Raw genomic sequence first — 16,560 nt, 5'->3', positions numbered from 1 at the left:
CGAGTAGCGCTCTCACAGATACTCACACAGACACACGCGCACCGCCACCGAGTGAGAGAGAGAGATACAAATACACAGATACACAGATACAGTGCCTGGAGGCGGCGGGCGGCATGTGATTTGTATTTATTTTTTTTTTATTATATTTTTCTTGTTGAAGTTTGTTTTTACTGCTGCAGATACAGATACGCCGGCTGTAGAGACTGATACAGATACAGATACAGTATCTCGCATCGATTTTTGGGGCTCTGAGCGCTGGAATGCATGGCACGAGACAGAGAAACACTGACGCGACGCCTGTCACGTGACAGCCTGACATGTATCTGTTGCTGTTGGTGTAGTTTGAGATGTATCTGTGAGTGGTGCTGCTGCAGCTGTGTCTGTGGCCCATTCATGCGAACGAGATGGCGGCCGCATTCGTTAGATACAATGCAACGCCACACTCACGCACACAGCAATGCAGGCGCTGCACTTTCAGCGCTTTATCTGCCCCGAAGCTGTAAATATCCGCGAGATTTACAACGCCAGTCCCGGCAGCCAGCAAGCAGCCAGCGTCGACAGCGTAGCGTATCTTTTCGTGCGAATCGGTATCGGAATCGGGGAATGGCAGCGGCAACGACTACGACTACGGGCACTCGCATCGCTCTGTGGAATCGTTGCCAGAGAGGCATTCGATACGAAAACGACTCGCTTAACGCATCCGTATGCGGCTAATTCGCTAGCAAACACAGATACAGTATCCCCGCACATCCAATAAGACAACAAAAACTCTCATAAGCGGAGTCCCTGCTACTGCCCATATGCAGATACCGATACAAGTGCAAATACAGATACAGATACCACTACGGGTACGAGCACGAGTACAGGTCCAGGCACAGACACAGACACTACCAAAGCTGGCGATTGTCGTGCTCCACTTGTGCCCATTGTTGCCGCTCTCCGGCTGTCACCGTAACTCACAATTGAATTGTTCCTTTGTTCTGTCTGCATCCGCAATAGCATCCGCACCAGCAACAGCAACAGCACCAGCACCAGAGCAGCACCAGCACCACAACCGCCGCCATACGATCCTGATCAGAGATTCAGCAGATCAATCCATAGCCACAGCTCCAGCTCCAGCTCCAGCTCCAACAGCAACTCCAACTTCGACTCCCGCTCCGGGTTGAACTGACCGAGAGACCTGCCTGCTCCCGAATTTCGCATAATTGGCTAAAAGTCACTTGCCGACGTTCGTTGCTTTTCTTTGTAGTTGGCCGCCAGACGGAGCGTCGCCAGAGCCAGGTCAGAGCTACGACTCCGCTGCTTCAAGGGAGAGGGAGAGAACAAAAGACAGCTCCTCCACCATGCTGGTGCCGCCGGATATGTTGGTCGCCCAGACGCGCATGATCTACCAGATGAATCGCTACTGTGCCGAGCGTGTCCAGGCCCGCATGTTCAAGACCTCGACAGCCATACGGGAGATCTGCAAGATTGTCCAGGATATACTCAAGGAGGTGGAGCTGCAGGAGCCGCGCTTCATCTCGAGTCTCGTCGAGTGCAATGGCAGGTAAGAGTAAGAGTGCATATTCGTACATTGAAACTGGTGACCCCGACCATTGAGCATTTTTTCATGTCATACAGTTGGTTAATCCCCAACATAACCCTTTTAGGGTGTGAGATAGTTAGCTATTCAGGAATACTTAAATGACTGTATAAAATGAGTAAAGTATCTAAATTTGACGTTTAATTGGTGACCCCGAATATCAATCGATGGCAGGACAAATTACAGCGTGGCAAAGTAGCATAGCATGCCCCAATTCTCTTAAGTGGTGACCACGATCAATCAATTAACTGACATATAAAGTTTCGCGAATAAGCAATCCTGAATTTAATAAGCTATTTCCTAAACAAATTAAAAGTTGACCAATAAACTGCTCATCTGGAGAAATCAATATACATAAATTCCTAAAGTGGTGACCCCGATCAATAGATCGATCTCCAACTCAAGCATCCCCGCATCGAAGCGGAGCAATGAATCGGTACGGAGTGGGAAAGAGGAGCTTGCACAGTGACTGACGGACACTGCACGAGCATGACTTGACAGTTAACTGACAATGACGATGCACGATGCATGTAATGATGCGACTCTACTCTGCAGTGGCCCCGGGCGCAGCGGACCGAGCAGTAGCAGCAGCAGGAGGAGGACAGTGCGATGACAGTCAATCCGGTCACCGGAATTACGCAGAACCAGTGTCGATTCAATGGGTCTGCGGTTGTGGCTCTTGCCACCCGTATCTCCAATTCTCCCTCTCTCACTCTTTCTCTGTTTCTCTCTGACTTTCTCGGGTTGTCTAGGTTCGAAGGCGTTGAGGTCATCTCGCCGAATGAGTTCGAAATTGTGCTGTACCTCAACCAGATGGGCGTCTTCAACTTTGTGGACGACGGCACCCTGCCCGGCTGTGCGGTGCTGAAGCTAAGCGACGGCCGCAAGCGCTCCATGTCGCTGTGGGTGGAGTTCATCACGGCCTCCGGGTATCTATCGTCGCGGAAGATCCGCTCCCGATTCCAGACGCTGGTGGCGCAGGCTTGCGACAAGAGCATGTACCGGGACATGGTCAAGATCATTGGCGACACCACGGAGGTGAAACTGAGGATCAGGGAGCGCTATGTGGTGCAGATCACGCCGGCTTTCAAGTGCTCCGGTATCTGGCCACGCTCGGCGGCCCATTGGCCCATGCCGCACATCCCCTGGCCGCATCCGAATATCGTGGCCGAGGTGAAGACGGAGGGATTCGATCTGCTCTCCAAGGACAGTGCCGCCATGCAGAACAAGAACAACAATGCGGCCAGCATGGAGGGGGATGCCTGGGTGCTGAGCTTCTACGAGGCCGAGAACCGTCTGCTGCAAGGTGAGAGCGAGCTTTTCCAGATCCATTCCAAATGATATACCGATACGTACGGTTCTCTTTCTCCCCTCTCTAACACAAAGGTGGCTGCCGCCGCCGCTGCTTGAGCATGTTGAAGACGCTGCGTGACCGGCACTTGGAGCTACCCGGCAGCCCGATCAGCGCCTATCACCTGAAGAATCTGCTCCTCTACGAGTGCGAGAAGCATCCGCGGGACTACGAGTGGGACGAGAGCTGCATTGCCGACCGCATCAATGGCATCTTCCTGCAGCTGATCTCCTGTCTGCAATACCGCCGATGTCCCCATTACTTTCTGCCCAGCCTGGACATGTTCAAGGGCAAGTCGCCCAGCGCCCTGGAGCAGGCGGCCAAGCAGGTCTGGCGCTTGACCAGAGAGATGCTGACCAATGCCAATGCCTTTGAGAAGTTGTAAATGGGTGTTCAGGCAGCCAGGCAGGCCGGCAGGCAGGCAGGCAGGGTCTCAGGTCTCCGAGTCTGGTGTCGTGTGAGTGCTCGAGTCAGTGTGCGAGTGAGTGTCGTCGAGTGGGTACTCGGTAAAGGTGCTAAATTTTCATTGTCGCTGCGATTGCAGTGCCGAGATGATCTGAGATAAGGCCTACAGTGAGAGCTGCCTCCCTCCATCCCAATTCCAATTCCAATCCACATCCCATCCCATCCCATCCCATTCGCGGCTGCCATTTTGTATCTGTGCCATGAGTGTATCTGTATCTGCATCTGTATCTGTAGCTGTATTTGTGTGTGTGTGTGTGTATGTGTGTGCGTCGAAGGCGAAGTGTTAATGCAGAGATGCGAGATAAGTCCACTCCCCATTCGACTCCTTGCCATTGCCAGTGCCCAGCCAGGCATGCCCGGCTTAGCCTGCGAATATTGTTTTTAATAACTCGAACATCCTTTGTTCCCCGTCTGGCTTTCCGTCTGTCCACCCGGGTAGGCAAACAATGTGGCTGGCAAAAGGAACATTTGGCCAGGCGGCTCCTTTTACAGCGCATCAGCGGAGTGCGGAGTGTGTGTGCAGAGGTGTGTGAGGAGTACTCAATGAAGTATACGATTGTTCTTCTTTAGTATGCCGATCCTAGATCAAAGCAATCCAGCATAAATATCAAACAACAACAAAACAACGGAAGAAACTGAAGATGAGGATGGAGAGTTCCACATCCATTGATCGTTCCAAGTTCAACTTAACATTGTTCTATTCTCCTATTCCTACCATGTCTATATCTATACGGATTCGTCCAACGCATAACACTTATAAAGATTATCCACAGTTTAATATATAGTAATACATAGATTGCTTAAGTGAGAAAAATATGCTTGAATAAATTCAAGAATAGCCAAAGGCACTTACGGATCCTAACAATATACTGCGTTGGTATCTATTTGCGGGAAATAAGAGCGACCTGAGATGGGGATAAGGGCAGACATTGATTGTTATTCTCAGAGCCACTTTCTAATACAGATCGGGCTGATTGGATCCTTTACATTTTAGTACATTTCAGAGTAGCTGAGTCCATTCGATCGCTGACAAGTCCCAGAAGGATTCACATCCTTTCGGTTCTCATTAGGGAAGTCAGGCAGTGTTGCTGTTTGGGGTCTGGTTGGTGAGTTAATGTTATGATTATTGGCATTGGCGGATATTTATTTGCAGCTCTTAGCCGGCGTATCGCGTATCTGTATCTGCGCACTCACCGATGTATCTGTCTCCAAGAAAATGCAGCTGCATCAGCCTCCACATCCACATCCACATCCAGATCTCAGCTCCAGCGACAACTGAGCATCATTTTTATTACCCTTATTTATGGTTATGTGATTTGCCGGAGAAGGCCCGAAAAGAGTAGTTTGTCTGCTTTGTTCTGCGGTTCCTTTTGTCCCCCGTGTCGGGGCGGGAGGCGGGTGGCGGGTAGCGGGAGGGCGAAAACTTTCAGCGAATGTAATCGATATTTTCCCCGAGAGTCGGACAAAAGGTGCTCCGCTCCGCAGCGGTTCTGTCTGTAATGGAAAGTACGAGAAAATAATCAACGTCAGCACAAAAGGCAGAGCCACACAGCATAATGCGATAGTCAAAATAACAAATTATGCCGAAGCACGCAGGGATCATGTTACCCGGTCGCAGTCTCTCTTCAGGACCAGAACCAGAACCAGCACCGTTTCTCCAGCTCCAGCTCCAGCTCCCTCTCTCTCTCTCTCTCGGTCTCAAGGCATCTTTCCACCCTGAGTGGGAGGGTGGCAGTTCCTAGGCTTTCCTATGCCTGGGAAAAGCATCATCAGGTGACCGAATCGGTTCGCTGCGCACTTTGCCGCCAGCGCCACGGCACGTGACTGGCTCTGGCACGCGGGGAGGCGAATGCGGAATGGGGAATGGGGAATGGAAAAACCAGATGGAGTTGGAGATGGACCATGTGCACGCAGACAGACCCTGATAAGGCACGATTCCCATTGGCACCACAACCAGGCCGCACCGGGGATCCCAGGGAGAGCAGTTTGTTTTGACAAATTATATTTGGAATGCAATTAAAATGGAGGAGGGGGCTACCAGTACCAGTACCAGTATCAGAATCAGGAAGCAGCACCTGCCCAGGCTCAATCCTCAATCCCCAAACCCAAGCCCTCTCCTCATTTGGATGGGCTGTCACAACTTTGGCCAAAGCCACACAAAAAATGTTGTCGCCTGTCGCCCTTTTCTTGTTCATTGTTCGCCCCTTTGATTTGATACCCTGCTTCAATGATGGGTATATCCAAATATGATGCGATTAGGAAGAACTTTTTCAGCAAACTCCAGCAAATGTTGCTGCTCTCGAGATCGAATGATGCTGGATATCCCATGGTCGACTCGACCACTCCACCACGCCCAGGTAATGTGGAAGTTTTCGGTTTTTCTTGTTGACATTTATGTGCACCCTTCCTCCCCAGCAGCTCCCTTCAGATCCCAGTCCATGGCCGTGGGCGGTGACAAGAGAGAGGCTTACGATTGCGTCTCGTTGTCGTCGGCAGGGTCGGCTCGTTCTCGGCCTCGTCCTTTATGACTCCTTTTGTTGGCCGCCGGATCTGGATGTGGTTTTCTTTGTTTTAATTGTTTACTAATGATATTTAAATTAGTGCTCTAAATGACCCCGGGCTCGGTTCCTGCTCGCCAGCTCCCCCTTCGTTCACCTTTGTTCCTGTTGTGTTGTTCGCATTTTGACATTTCATTTGTTTAGATCTACCATCTCCCAGCGGGGGTTGCACAAACTACCGAGAACTGAAAATTCTAAATGGAGTAGAGAGGACCAGAATGGGACACCACAAAGGACACCACCCCAACCCCCACAATCAATGGACAGAGGAGAAAATTTGTATAATTTTGTTGAATTTTATGAATACTGATCAGAAGGAAAAGGTATCAAGGCATATCTATAGGAACAATATATGTCAATTTTTGATTCAGACGCCAGCCGAGTGGATCTGCTCATGTCCTTCCGTTTCTATCCTTCAGTCGTAAAGCTCTTTCGATTTAAAGGTAGGTTAGAAGATTATAAGTCTTTCTTATTGAAACAATATACATCAAATCGAGCTTTTAACGTACATAATCATTAATAGTATAGTTATTGCAGGGAGGTCTATAAGTAGGTACAGTTTCAAACAGCCTTTTAAAATCAATCTTCGGGCTGCTCGGATCTGAACAATCTGTACTTATCATTGGAAAGTGCGACGACTGCTATCGCTGCTCATTCACTCAGGAGATTAATTTGACAACTGGACTGGCATTTTTTTTTACAATTCATTTTAAGTATCATTCAATCGTTCAGTTTATGACAGCCAGCCACTCATGCATACAGCTCGTACTCGCATGAAATACTCATTTAATGGCTAGTATAAGTATTTCCGCTTATCACTTGCATTTATCGAATTGGTCAGTCAATTGCACCCACAATCACAGTCATTGAATCAATCATGACCCTCGCAATTATTCACTCAATTGCTTGTTCATAATTTTGATACCTTTGGCTGAACGTTTATGCAGAGTGTCATTTTATCAATCCTTGAAAAGCTTTTGGAACAATTGGTGGATTTTTAAAAGTCTAAAGAATCTTCTGAAGGGCTTTTTATGTACATATTTCAAATAGAAGACAAATCTTTTACATAATTTAGTTATTCATTTAAACTTTCTTTCTTTCAAATGTGAATCTAGCTATAGTCCAGCTGCATCCTTCATAAAACCAGAGATCTAAGAGTTTCAATTTCGATGGAGTGCTCCAGCATCTAGAACCATTCCGATTAATCGTTGCTATGCGAATCAGCTACTCTCGCGGTTCTAGCGATTCCACAGCCTTCATCTTCCCACTTCTGGGCACTTTTCCTGGGCATAATTATGTCGTCATTATCAAAAACACGTGGTGCAATTTAACAACATCACTAAAGGGGCAGGGCAGGGCAGGCATCGGCATCGGCATCCTCCGGTGCTGGGAATCCATGGGGATGGATGGATGGATGGAGAGCGCACACGCCACAAATTATGAATATCAGAAAAATGCACAAGATGAATGGCACAGGAAAATGCTTTCCCAAAAGGGAATGAATGCTGTGCGGAAGGAGGGGGCGAATCTGGGGGAGTGGGAAATTAGTTTTCCACGCATCGCCAGCAAACACAATGGAGCATCGCAGTGGGAGAGCAAGGGCGTACGGTGGGGAGGGGAAAACGGAACGGCACGGCACCTACATGTGATAATTTAGAGCAGATTGTCGCCTCCTCGGAGCGGGGAATAGATGAGAGAAAGAGAGAGCTCCACTAGAGTGGAGTCGTCGTCGTATTTTTGGATGGACATTTGCATTCAATTACGGCAGCTGTGAGCCGGCCCTGATTTATATTTATGCACGCGTCTCTCTGACGTCCCATAAAGGAAACCAAACCCCAAAATGCTGCCACAGCGCCGGGAGATGGAGGTGAAAGATCGGTGCCAGAGCAGGGGGAAACGGAATGAATCCACGGCAAAGAGTTGACGCTGCCTGCGCTCAATCATAATTATGTGATTTGTTTGCGACATTGGCGCGGGCGACTAATTAAATGGCGGAGTGGCGGAGCGGATGAGTGGGTGGAAAATAGATGGCGGGGATGGAAGGGTTAGGAACGGAGTCTGCCACAGGAGAGGAGAGAGGACCATGTTGACGTATTGTCGCTGATGTTGCCCCGTCTGGAATTATGACATTTTGATTTGAGTTCCATTTGATGTCCCTCAGCCGCCGCCCGCTCTGGCGTCTGATTTATGCGGAGCTGATGGATGCCAGAGGAGAACGGGCTGGTGGCGGGGTAATGGAGAAGGAAGCGGAGTGGAGTGGAGTAGAGGCGAAGGTGAACTAATTAAGAGGCGGACTGGTACTGGTACTGCCACTGCCACTAGCGCTGGGGAACGGGTTGCAGCTGCAAGCAATTGGGGAGGCACTTACCAAATGACAAACAATTTGTATTGTGGCTTCTGTAGTAGCCCCCCATTCCCATTCCCATACCTATAACCATACCCATACCCATCATCCTCATTCGTGCAGCATGCAACAAGTGACAGAGAATGACATTCGGTGGCAACTGTGTGTGAGGGAGAGCCCCAGAAAGAGATCTCTGGGAACACACTTGGACTGAGAGTTATCCCAAATCGATTAACATTATTAATGAATGCATATCATGGGAATACATTGGGGAGAGGGAGACGCAGAGAAGACTCTGTGTAGAGAGAGAGAGAGTGACAGAGGGACAGGTGGGGCAACGGAAAGTTCAGAACATGAAAACGTTTTCAAACAATTTCAATTTCCAAGAAACGAAATGAACTCCCAGCGAAACATTGTCAACATGATCATCAACTGTCTCTGCCTCTCTCAGAGTCCGACTCCGATTCCGATTGCGACTCCAATCCCAGCTCCGATTCTCTGTCTCTGTCAACATATTTATGGGCCAACATTGGAGGCAGCGACTGGCCTGGGGGGCTGGGGGCTTGCGACTGGGGCTGTGGCTGTGGCTGTGTCATTGGAATGTCCAAATGTTCCATAATAAAACAAAGACCACAACAACACCAAATACAATCAGAAACGAAAGCAGAAACCGAAACCGAAGCCGAAGCAGAACCAAAAGGTAAAGGCAAAGGCAAGCCCGGGTTGAAAACGAGTCAAATCAATGCAGATAATATCAATTATATGTAAAAGATACACATGCATGCGATAGATACATTCGGTGCGATAAGCATTTAAAATATTAACATCCACAAACAACAAACACAACGACAGCGAAACGATGCGATGCGATGCGAAGCGAAACGAAGGATCTCTGACATGGAATTTATGCCTGCCCCTCTGCTTAATTCATTAGAAACTCTGAGCCACAGCTGATTTGAGTTATAGGTAGCTCCACGGCAAGATTACTTGGATACCTGGTCTGAAACTGGCACTGGCCCCGCCGGAATGGGTATGGTATGCCCCGGTGATCGTATCTATTCATTGCACGGGGAAATCAACCAGCCATTAAATTTCCCATCTTTCTTCTTTGGAACCATCCATGGTTTCCCGAAGTGGTTTTATCCACATATAAATAAAAAAAATAGGGCCAGATCAGGGGAAGCTCAAGGTTATCTCTCTTTCCTAACAACATTCAGTACTCGGTACTCCTCTCAAGTACTAATTTCTTTTCAATTTTTATATTTTATTTAAGTTAAGACCCGACTACAATAATGAATAATGGCGCACTCTGGCGGTGTTCCCAGTGCCCAACAGTGTTCCCACAGCAGAGACACACACCCAGCCGTCGCCCCTTCAGTGCATGTCCTTGCTAAGTGGCGCCCCTACAGGGTGATTTTACTTATGGGTATTTTTTGAGGTCAAAATTGAACCGACGGTATATTTACGGTATATCGGTATACAATATACCATTGTCATTTTGTCAATTTCATCAATCATATAAAATTCATGTTCAACGTTAAATAGAAATCCAATAAAAGCAATTATTTAAATTAAGCCAATCAAGTCGAAAATTGATTCATCAATCCTATAAAATTATGTGCGTATATGGGCTAAATGTTCTATATAGCTGGGAATATTCGACGAAAGATCAAAAACGAGGAATATGTCGAGTATTTTTTTGGTATTTTTCGGTATTTTCCATTTCATATTTCGTCGACAGGTGGCGTACAGAGTGGAAGGGGTGGGCAGCCGGACAGAGATTGCCCCCCTCCCCTCGTACTTAATACGCCGGATCCGAGCTATAATCATGGCCGGGAGCTCAGATTCGACCTGGAGACGAGACTCTGGATGGCAACAAGTGTCAGGTACTGGTTGGCAGCTAGGACTACGTGTACTGGAGCGACTGGAGCACCGGGGACTTTGATCAAGACGGGCCAGAGCCGCAGCCCCGCCTCTGGGGGAATTCCCCCTACAGAATAACCCTTGCTTCCATGCATACCACGCAGGTGAACAACATTGCCGCCTAGAGGGATTTGTGTACTGGCTGAACGACAAGACCGGCCTGGAGAGGATCACTGTCAACTTCTGTCAAAGTTCAGTGACATCCGGGCCGTGTGAAGACCGGATGCGCAATCACACGTATCTGCACAGTCGCACAAAGTGTTTCCACATCTGCATGGCCAGTGGGGTGTGACACTCCCCTCCCCAGCGCCAAGGCTCTCGTTTGCGATGTCCACGATGAGGCCGAAGCTGCAAGCGGCAAGGAGAGTTTTAGTGTCCGATCAAAAAGGTGAGTGGAAAGACGCGATATCTGCCCAAATTCTTAAACTTACAATATCCTACTCCACCTTCCCACAGCTGTGCATATCGGCCGCCCTGATCTGCGATGTCCGGGAACTGTGTCGATGGTGCAGACTGATGACAGTCCACCGTTGAGTCCCATTCCAACGCATACTTTAAGCAGTATCTTCACATTTTCAAAAGTATATTTAAAAACAAATGGTGTATAAAGAAATCCAATAAAAGCAAGTATTTAAAATAAAAACGTCAAGTAGAAAAGAGTTTCATTAATCGGATAAAATTATGTGGGCAGGGCTGAGGGTTCTATCTAGCTAGTAATATTCGACGGAATAATAACAACGACGAATATAAACCTTGAATTCGTATATTTACGGTTGGTCGGTGCTCCCTATAAAAGCCTCATCTCGTTGTGCCGCCAGGATAGTCCGCCCAACGGAAACTACCATTTAAAATTTCTCAATTATGTTACTGAATTACAAGTTGGGGTTCCTCGTGGCTTTCCCCAGTCAGTTGGGCCGCCAGGATAGTCCGCCTGTTGCGATTCGAACAGGAATTTGATCCCTTTGACTAATAGTTGTGTGCATATTTTATCTTTTAAATTTATATATTTTATTTAAATTAAGACTTAACTAAAATTACACATTTAAATATTCAAAAAAAAAGAAAAATTATATTATATTACAAATAAATAATGGTGCTGTCTCCAGCGAATTCCTTTGTCGTTTTGTTTTTTGTGTGTGTTTTGTTGTTGTTAATTTCGCGAGCAATTAGAAAATACTATAATAAAATACCAACTGGTGTTCCCCCACTAGTCCTTGCAATAACTGGTGCGGAGCACGTTCTCAGCGCCGGATAGGATGGCCCCCTCATGCTGGGGACAGAGCTTCAGGTAGAGATCGCTGGACTCCATCGACTCGATGAGTATGTACTCCAGGTAGATGCGCGGTGAGGAGAGAATGCGCCAGGTGAGCGGATTGAGGATGCTCGTTGGGTACTCCCAGTAGACGGTGGCGTGGTCCGGCTCCTGCAGCTCTTTGCCGGGCACCAGCGCCTTGTACTCGTAGCCCGGCTCAAAGTACATGGCCTTGTGTGAGAATTTCATAAGCTCTGTGGTGGCCTTCTTCTTCCGGTCGTGCCCGGCTGCAGCTGCGGCTGCTGCTTCATGCAAGCGAATGGAGAGAATGCCCACCTCGCCGCCATGCAGAGTGCTCTCATCGTGGCTGGACACACGCACCGTGATGCGATAGTGGAGGCGGCAGAAGGGCTTACTGTCGCCGGTCGTCAGGTAGAAGACGCCCGGGGAGTCGCCTTGTCTCAGCTCGCCCCGCTCCACCTGCTCCTGGTAATCCTCCTGGCTGTGGAAGCCCATGCGCAGGCACGTGTGGCCGGGATCATCGCAGCTGGTGCACTTGAACTCCTTGAAGCTCTGCGGAATAACAGAGGAGATGAAGAGAGATTAGTAAGGCATGTGTCTGATGTGAAATGCTTTGTGAGCCACTTACATCGAAGGAGTCGCAGGTGATGCCCATGAAAGGACACTGGGTGCCGATGCTCTCCGTGAAGAACTGCTGGCTCCGGATGTGATTGCAGCCGAGGAACTGTTGCATGGTGGTGAAAAGGGTCGCCTTACGATTGCTCTTCATCACGTCTTGCAGCTTCTTGTCGCAACCGGGATTGTCAAAGCCGCCGTTCGGGAAGAAATCGACATGACCCAGCCGCTGATTGATGCCGAGGCCACCCTTCATCAGAGGATTGGCATCGGTGTGGACGATATCTACGAAATGGGCATCCGTACGATCCAGCCGGACGATGGGATCGGTGTCCGTGAAGAGTGGTGCCGCCGGATCTAACCCCGTAATGCGTGCCACCTTCAGGCCAAAGTCTCGCTGCAGGTGATAGCCAGCATAGCCGGAGAGATGGGCTCCCAGCGAGTGGCCGATGATGTGAACGTTGTCCAGATTGGGCAGGCCCAGCTCCTCGTACAGCATGTGCACCACATGCGCTGTGATGGCACCCACCAGACGAATGTTGGCCACCGCCTGCACATACGGCGGACTGGCGCCGCCGCCCCAATCGATCGAAATGACAGCGGCCTCGCCCTCTGGCTCGTGCTTCAGCAGCGCCTTGGCCATGTCCAGCATCCACTGGATCTCGCCTGACTCCAGGTACCCGTGCACAAGCAGGTAGATCTTGCCCTTTCTATTAATGCCCATATTCTGTACACTGTCCGGATCGTTGAGGTCCAGATATTTGGGCTGATCGAGGGCAGGACGTGTGTAGAGCGTAAAGTGGGGCTCGATCTCCGAGGGCTTCTGTGGATGAACATTGATCGAACGCGTCACCGTGTTCCACGGCCCGTTAATGGGAAAGCAGCCGTAGACCCCAAAGCACTTCACCTCGTTGATATCTGCAATACAAAATCGGATTGAGAATTATTGTAGACTGGGTCTTGATTTCTACGAGTACGAGTACGCGTGTGGTTCCCTGGCAGGTGTTCCGATAAGCTCTTTAATCTATTATAAATAGTAAATCAGTAACTAAAAGACAACCTGCTGATCAGGCTGATGGTTCTTCGAAACAGATCATCAAAAAAGAATTCACTGATTCACCGATCCACCGATCCATGATTTCTGATTATCAATTTTGAAATTCCTATTCTTTATATGCCTATCTTAACCTTCCCTCGACGGGGCCCACTGATGCATGCAACAACCGATGCCTCGGCCAGTCTTCCGCTCGGATGATCATTGTCGTCATTGCTTTGTATCTTTTTTATCGCGGGCCTCGCGTCTGCTTCTATTTACTATAAGTACATCCATGCTGCTGCTTTCCGCTTTGTATCGGAAGTTTTCGATTAGATAGGCGTATCCACTCCGAGCCCATCCACTCCGCCCAGCCCTCTGCCACTGCGACTGCCTCTGCCTATGTGGCAATTATTCAAAAAGCCCCCATCGAATCAGCGCCCTTCCATTTGTTGCTAAGGCCCCAGACCGATAGAGATCTTTTTGCTGAAGAAGAGCTTTCCCTGGAGATCTGTGTTTTTGTTGAGCCAACAAGAAACCCACAAAAAAGCCAACGAGAAGAGGCCAAGAGACCACTTTGAGACCACTCCACCTCCTTTGCTGAGAGGTTGTTTATACATATGTATATTTGCGGTGGGGGAGGGGGGTGTTACTGTTTGGTTACTGGTTTTCTAAACCACTAAAACTGTAATCGAGAGCTACTATTCTGGCAATGTTTCATGCGGTTTACCATGGGGTTGGGGGATGTTGCAATCGCTTACCGCTTTTGGGGGCCGGTGGCAGGTCGATCAAAGTGTTGACTGCCGCTCGACTGGTGTGATTCGCCAGGTAGAGCATGGTCTGCAGCATCAGGCCGCCAGTGGTATTGGCCACATACATCGTGTGGTCCACTTAGGTGTCACTTCTTTAGTTATTCTGATGTAAGTACTGTTAATAGTTCTGTTGTTTCTTTTTGTTCTTATTGTCACTCTTCATGCATAATTCCTGAAGGGGCTTTGGGGGCACACACTCACACACACACACACGCAGACACAGTCGCAGTCACAAATCACTTGAACGCGCAGCCGACACTTGCACTGACTGGCACTCTGACTGTTCTATAATGCTCGGATCCACTCGATATGGGCTTTGGATCGGTCCGATGGTTGCGTGCTTTCTTTAATATTTTGTTTGTCTTTAATTAAGTTAACGTTAATCTTATCGTCTGCTGTCCCTGTTCCTCTCTGTGCCTGGCTGTCTGTCTGTCTGTCTGTCTGCCTGTCCACTCGAAGGAATGGCGGCTGCCGTTAGTTTTCTGCTTAGTTTGTGCTTTGTTGAGCTTTCCAGAACGGGTAACAATCCGTTACTCCAGTGCGATTGATTGTTTCGTTGTGGATCCCGCTGCAGCAATGAGCCGATCAACCGCCACTCACGCAATTTTTATTCACCAAGCAAGCTCAAGACGAAGCCGAAGACGAACAGAAAACTGCAGCCGAACGGTTGTCTGAGTGCTTCGGAACGTAACTTTTCGGCAGAGCCAGAGAGAGAGAGAGAGAGAGAGAGTGAGAAAGGGAAGCGCGGCATTGAGTTTGCCGATAAGGGAGACAGGGGCCCCCAACCAACGCTTTTCTTGCACTGCACTATGGTCAAAAATAACAATTTTGCTGGCACAAAGTCCAATTTTGTATGCATATGCATTTACATATGTAAATATATTAGTAAATTAAATACTATAACATTTTTTTTTATATTTTTAGTTTTCAATTTAATTACAAATATGATAATTTTGATTATTTTGTTGTGTACCAATGTTAGAATTATATCATATATCATCATATGTAAAACTCGTTGAGACTAGCAGGATAACATAAAAGTAGCAACACTTTACATGAAATAAATAAAAATAATAAATTAATTAATTTAAAAAGAAACCTAGGTTTAATATAAAAAAAAACTGATTTATTTAGGTCGGCATTTTAATTTTGATTTTAAAACGTAGATGTCGTCACATCCCTGCTGTTTATTTAAGGATTTCATGTTAATATTTTCTTTATTTTTTCGAAACCCGGCAGTAAAGATTACTAAAAGGGTAACCTCTATGCCGGTTTAGTCGATAAAAGTTTTACGTCTAGGAAACAGGATTACATTTCTTAGACTTTAGATGTAAAAAACAGACTCGAGAAAATATACAAAATCATAAGAAACTAATAATCGCCAATGATTTTGCATAATTGCATGGTTACTTGCCAAATTTACATGTTTATTTCACTTAACAGCCACAACAGATGGTAAAAAGGTATGTCAATATTCTTGAATTATTTTCGATGAGTCGAGCTTTAAAATTATATGGCACATTTTTATAATCTAATGTACTGTAATATGTAAAAACTTAAAAAAAAATAAGTTTTCTAAGAAAAATTGTACTTTATGTTAAAATATCGGGCTCTTTGACCCATAGTTCAGTGTAAAGCGAGCTGGGATGCAAAGTACAAAAAATCTCTGCTCCCTCTCGGCCTCGGCCTCTGCATCGTCCATGTCCTCTCCCTCTGTGTCTGTGCGCTTGGTTGAATGGGATATGGGATGCACCTTCCCTGATAAGAAACAACAAAGCGACCGCAAAGAGTGCAAGAGAGAGATAAAGATAGAGAAGAGTTGTAGGGTCAGAAATAGAGACTTCCCAAAGATCAAAAGAGAGAGATAGAGAGCTGCGACTCGTAGTCTATCTCTGTCAATGCCAAATTCCGAATCTTTCGAGAAACTGTGTCAAGCAGCGCGACAGGCCTTCTCCCTCTGGCACTGTCCATTCAGGTGGTTTTGGTGGTGTCAATGTCTGGGCATCATTCCGTTGCTCCCATCCCATCCCCACTCTTATCAGCTCTAATCGGCATCTCCAGCGGCCAGAGATTCGCTTTCGACCGACGCCGTGCCGGGTCCAGAGTCCATGTGAAAAGGTGTTTACGGGTTTTTGATCGTTTGACATTTCACCAGGATTTCGATGCGACGATTGACGTCAATCGATCGCTGGGGGCTCTCTGGAAGAGCGACGCCTCTTCTAGGAGCAGACGAAAGACAGACCAGACAGCGAAGACCGAAGGCCTCTGTGCCGTTATCAATATTCGTTTTATGTTCTCTGTGATTCCGCTTTACTTTTGTTTTTGTTTACGACTCATTCTACCCCATAGGGGTACCCTATCCCATCATTTATTTATAGAGCTGTTTCAATAATAATGCTCCCTTGTGATTCAAAACTAAATGCAATTCGACCTGGCAACACTCTCACTACGAAGGGGAGGACATGATGGGGCAATGAATGATATTAAAGCATCTATTTTCAATCTATCGGAGCTGTAATACTTTATAAATCCATATCCATCAACTATGGTGGATCGATAGAAAACGACCAGATTCATGGTTTCGTGGTTTTCTAAATAGGAAAG

At 47.5% G+C, this 16,560-nt stretch overlaps 2 protein-coding genes and 1 long non-coding RNA gene across 4 annotated transcripts; 1 reads left to right on the top strand and 2 right to left on the bottom strand.

The window, feature by feature from the left end:
• Nucleotides 1-410: 410 nt before the first annotated feature.
• Nucleotides 411-4,263, top strand: LOC5614322 (protein mab-21-like). 2 transcript variants are annotated; one of them, XM_001354811.4, is made up of 4 exons: nucleotides 411-848; nucleotides 1,000-1,546; nucleotides 2,335-2,888; nucleotides 2,969-4,263. In XM_001354811.4, exons 2-4 carry the CDS (start codon nucleotides 1,344-1,346, stop codon nucleotides 3,316-3,318), a joined length of 1,107 nt encoding a protein of 368 aa, XP_001354847.1. In that variant the 5' UTR covers nucleotides 411-848; nucleotides 1,000-1,343; the 3' UTR covers nucleotides 3,319-4,263. The 2 variants fall into 2 exon arrangements, with proteins under 2 accessions (XP_001354847.1, XP_033239345.1); XM_033383454.1 differs by having other exon boundaries at nucleotides 411-1,546.
• Nucleotides 3,777-4,870, bottom strand: LOC117184734 (uncharacterized). The gene is made up of 2 exons (XR_004470167.1): nucleotides 4,593-4,870; nucleotides 3,777-4,497 (listed from the first exon to the last, which is right to left on the bottom strand). It is a non-coding gene; the product is annotated as an uncharacterized lncRNA (long non-coding RNA).
• A 6,486-nt stretch (nucleotides 4,871-11,356) lies between these two features.
• On the bottom strand, nucleotides 11,357-14,563 carry LOC4815389 (pancreatic triacylglycerol lipase). Its single transcript, XM_001354813.4, has 3 exons — nucleotides 13,906-14,563; nucleotides 12,125-13,029; nucleotides 11,357-12,048 (listed from the first exon to the last, which is right to left on the bottom strand). Exons 1-3 carry the CDS (start codon nucleotides 14,021-14,023, stop codon nucleotides 11,431-11,433), a joined length of 1,641 nt encoding a protein of 546 aa, XP_001354849.2. The 5' UTR covers nucleotides 14,024-14,563; the 3' UTR covers nucleotides 11,357-11,430.
• Between the last annotated feature and the right edge of the window lie 1,997 nt (nucleotides 14,564-16,560).

Source organism: Drosophila pseudoobscura, chromosome X (assembly GCF_009870125.1).
Source record: "Drosophila pseudoobscura strain MV-25-SWS-2005 chromosome X, UCI_Dpse_MV25, whole genome shotgun sequence".
Taxonomy (NCBI): Eukaryota; Metazoa; Arthropoda; class Insecta; order Diptera; family Drosophilidae; genus Drosophila; species Drosophila pseudoobscura.
Note: the sequence above shows the minus strand (reverse complement) of the source record. Positions and strands in the feature narration are given on the sequence as shown.

Coding starts and splice junctions, on each gene's coding strand:
- LOC5614322 (XM_001354811.4), top strand. CDS start 1,344: ATGCTGGTGCCGCCGGATATGTTGGTCGCCCAGACGCGCATGATCTAC. Junction 1,547..2,334: donor CTCGTCGAGTGCAATGGCAG/GTAAGAGTAAGA, acceptor CGGGTTGTCTAG/GTTCGAAGGCGTTGAGGTCA. Junction 2,889..2,968: donor CGAGAACCGTCTGCTGCAAG/GTGAGAGCGAGC, acceptor TCTAACACAAAG/GTGGCTGCCGCCGCCGCTGC.
- LOC4815389 (XM_001354813.4), bottom strand. CDS start 14,023: ATGTATGTGGCCAATACCACTGGCGGCCTGATGCTGCAGACCATGCTC. Junction 13,030..13,905: donor GCCACCGGCCCCCAAAAGCG/GTAAGCGATTGC, acceptor TTTGTATTGCAG/ATATCAACGAGGTGAAGTGC. Junction 12,049..12,124: donor TCACCTGCGACTCCTTCGAT/GTAAGTGGCTCA, acceptor GTTATTCCGCAG/AGCTTCAAGGAGTTCAAGTG.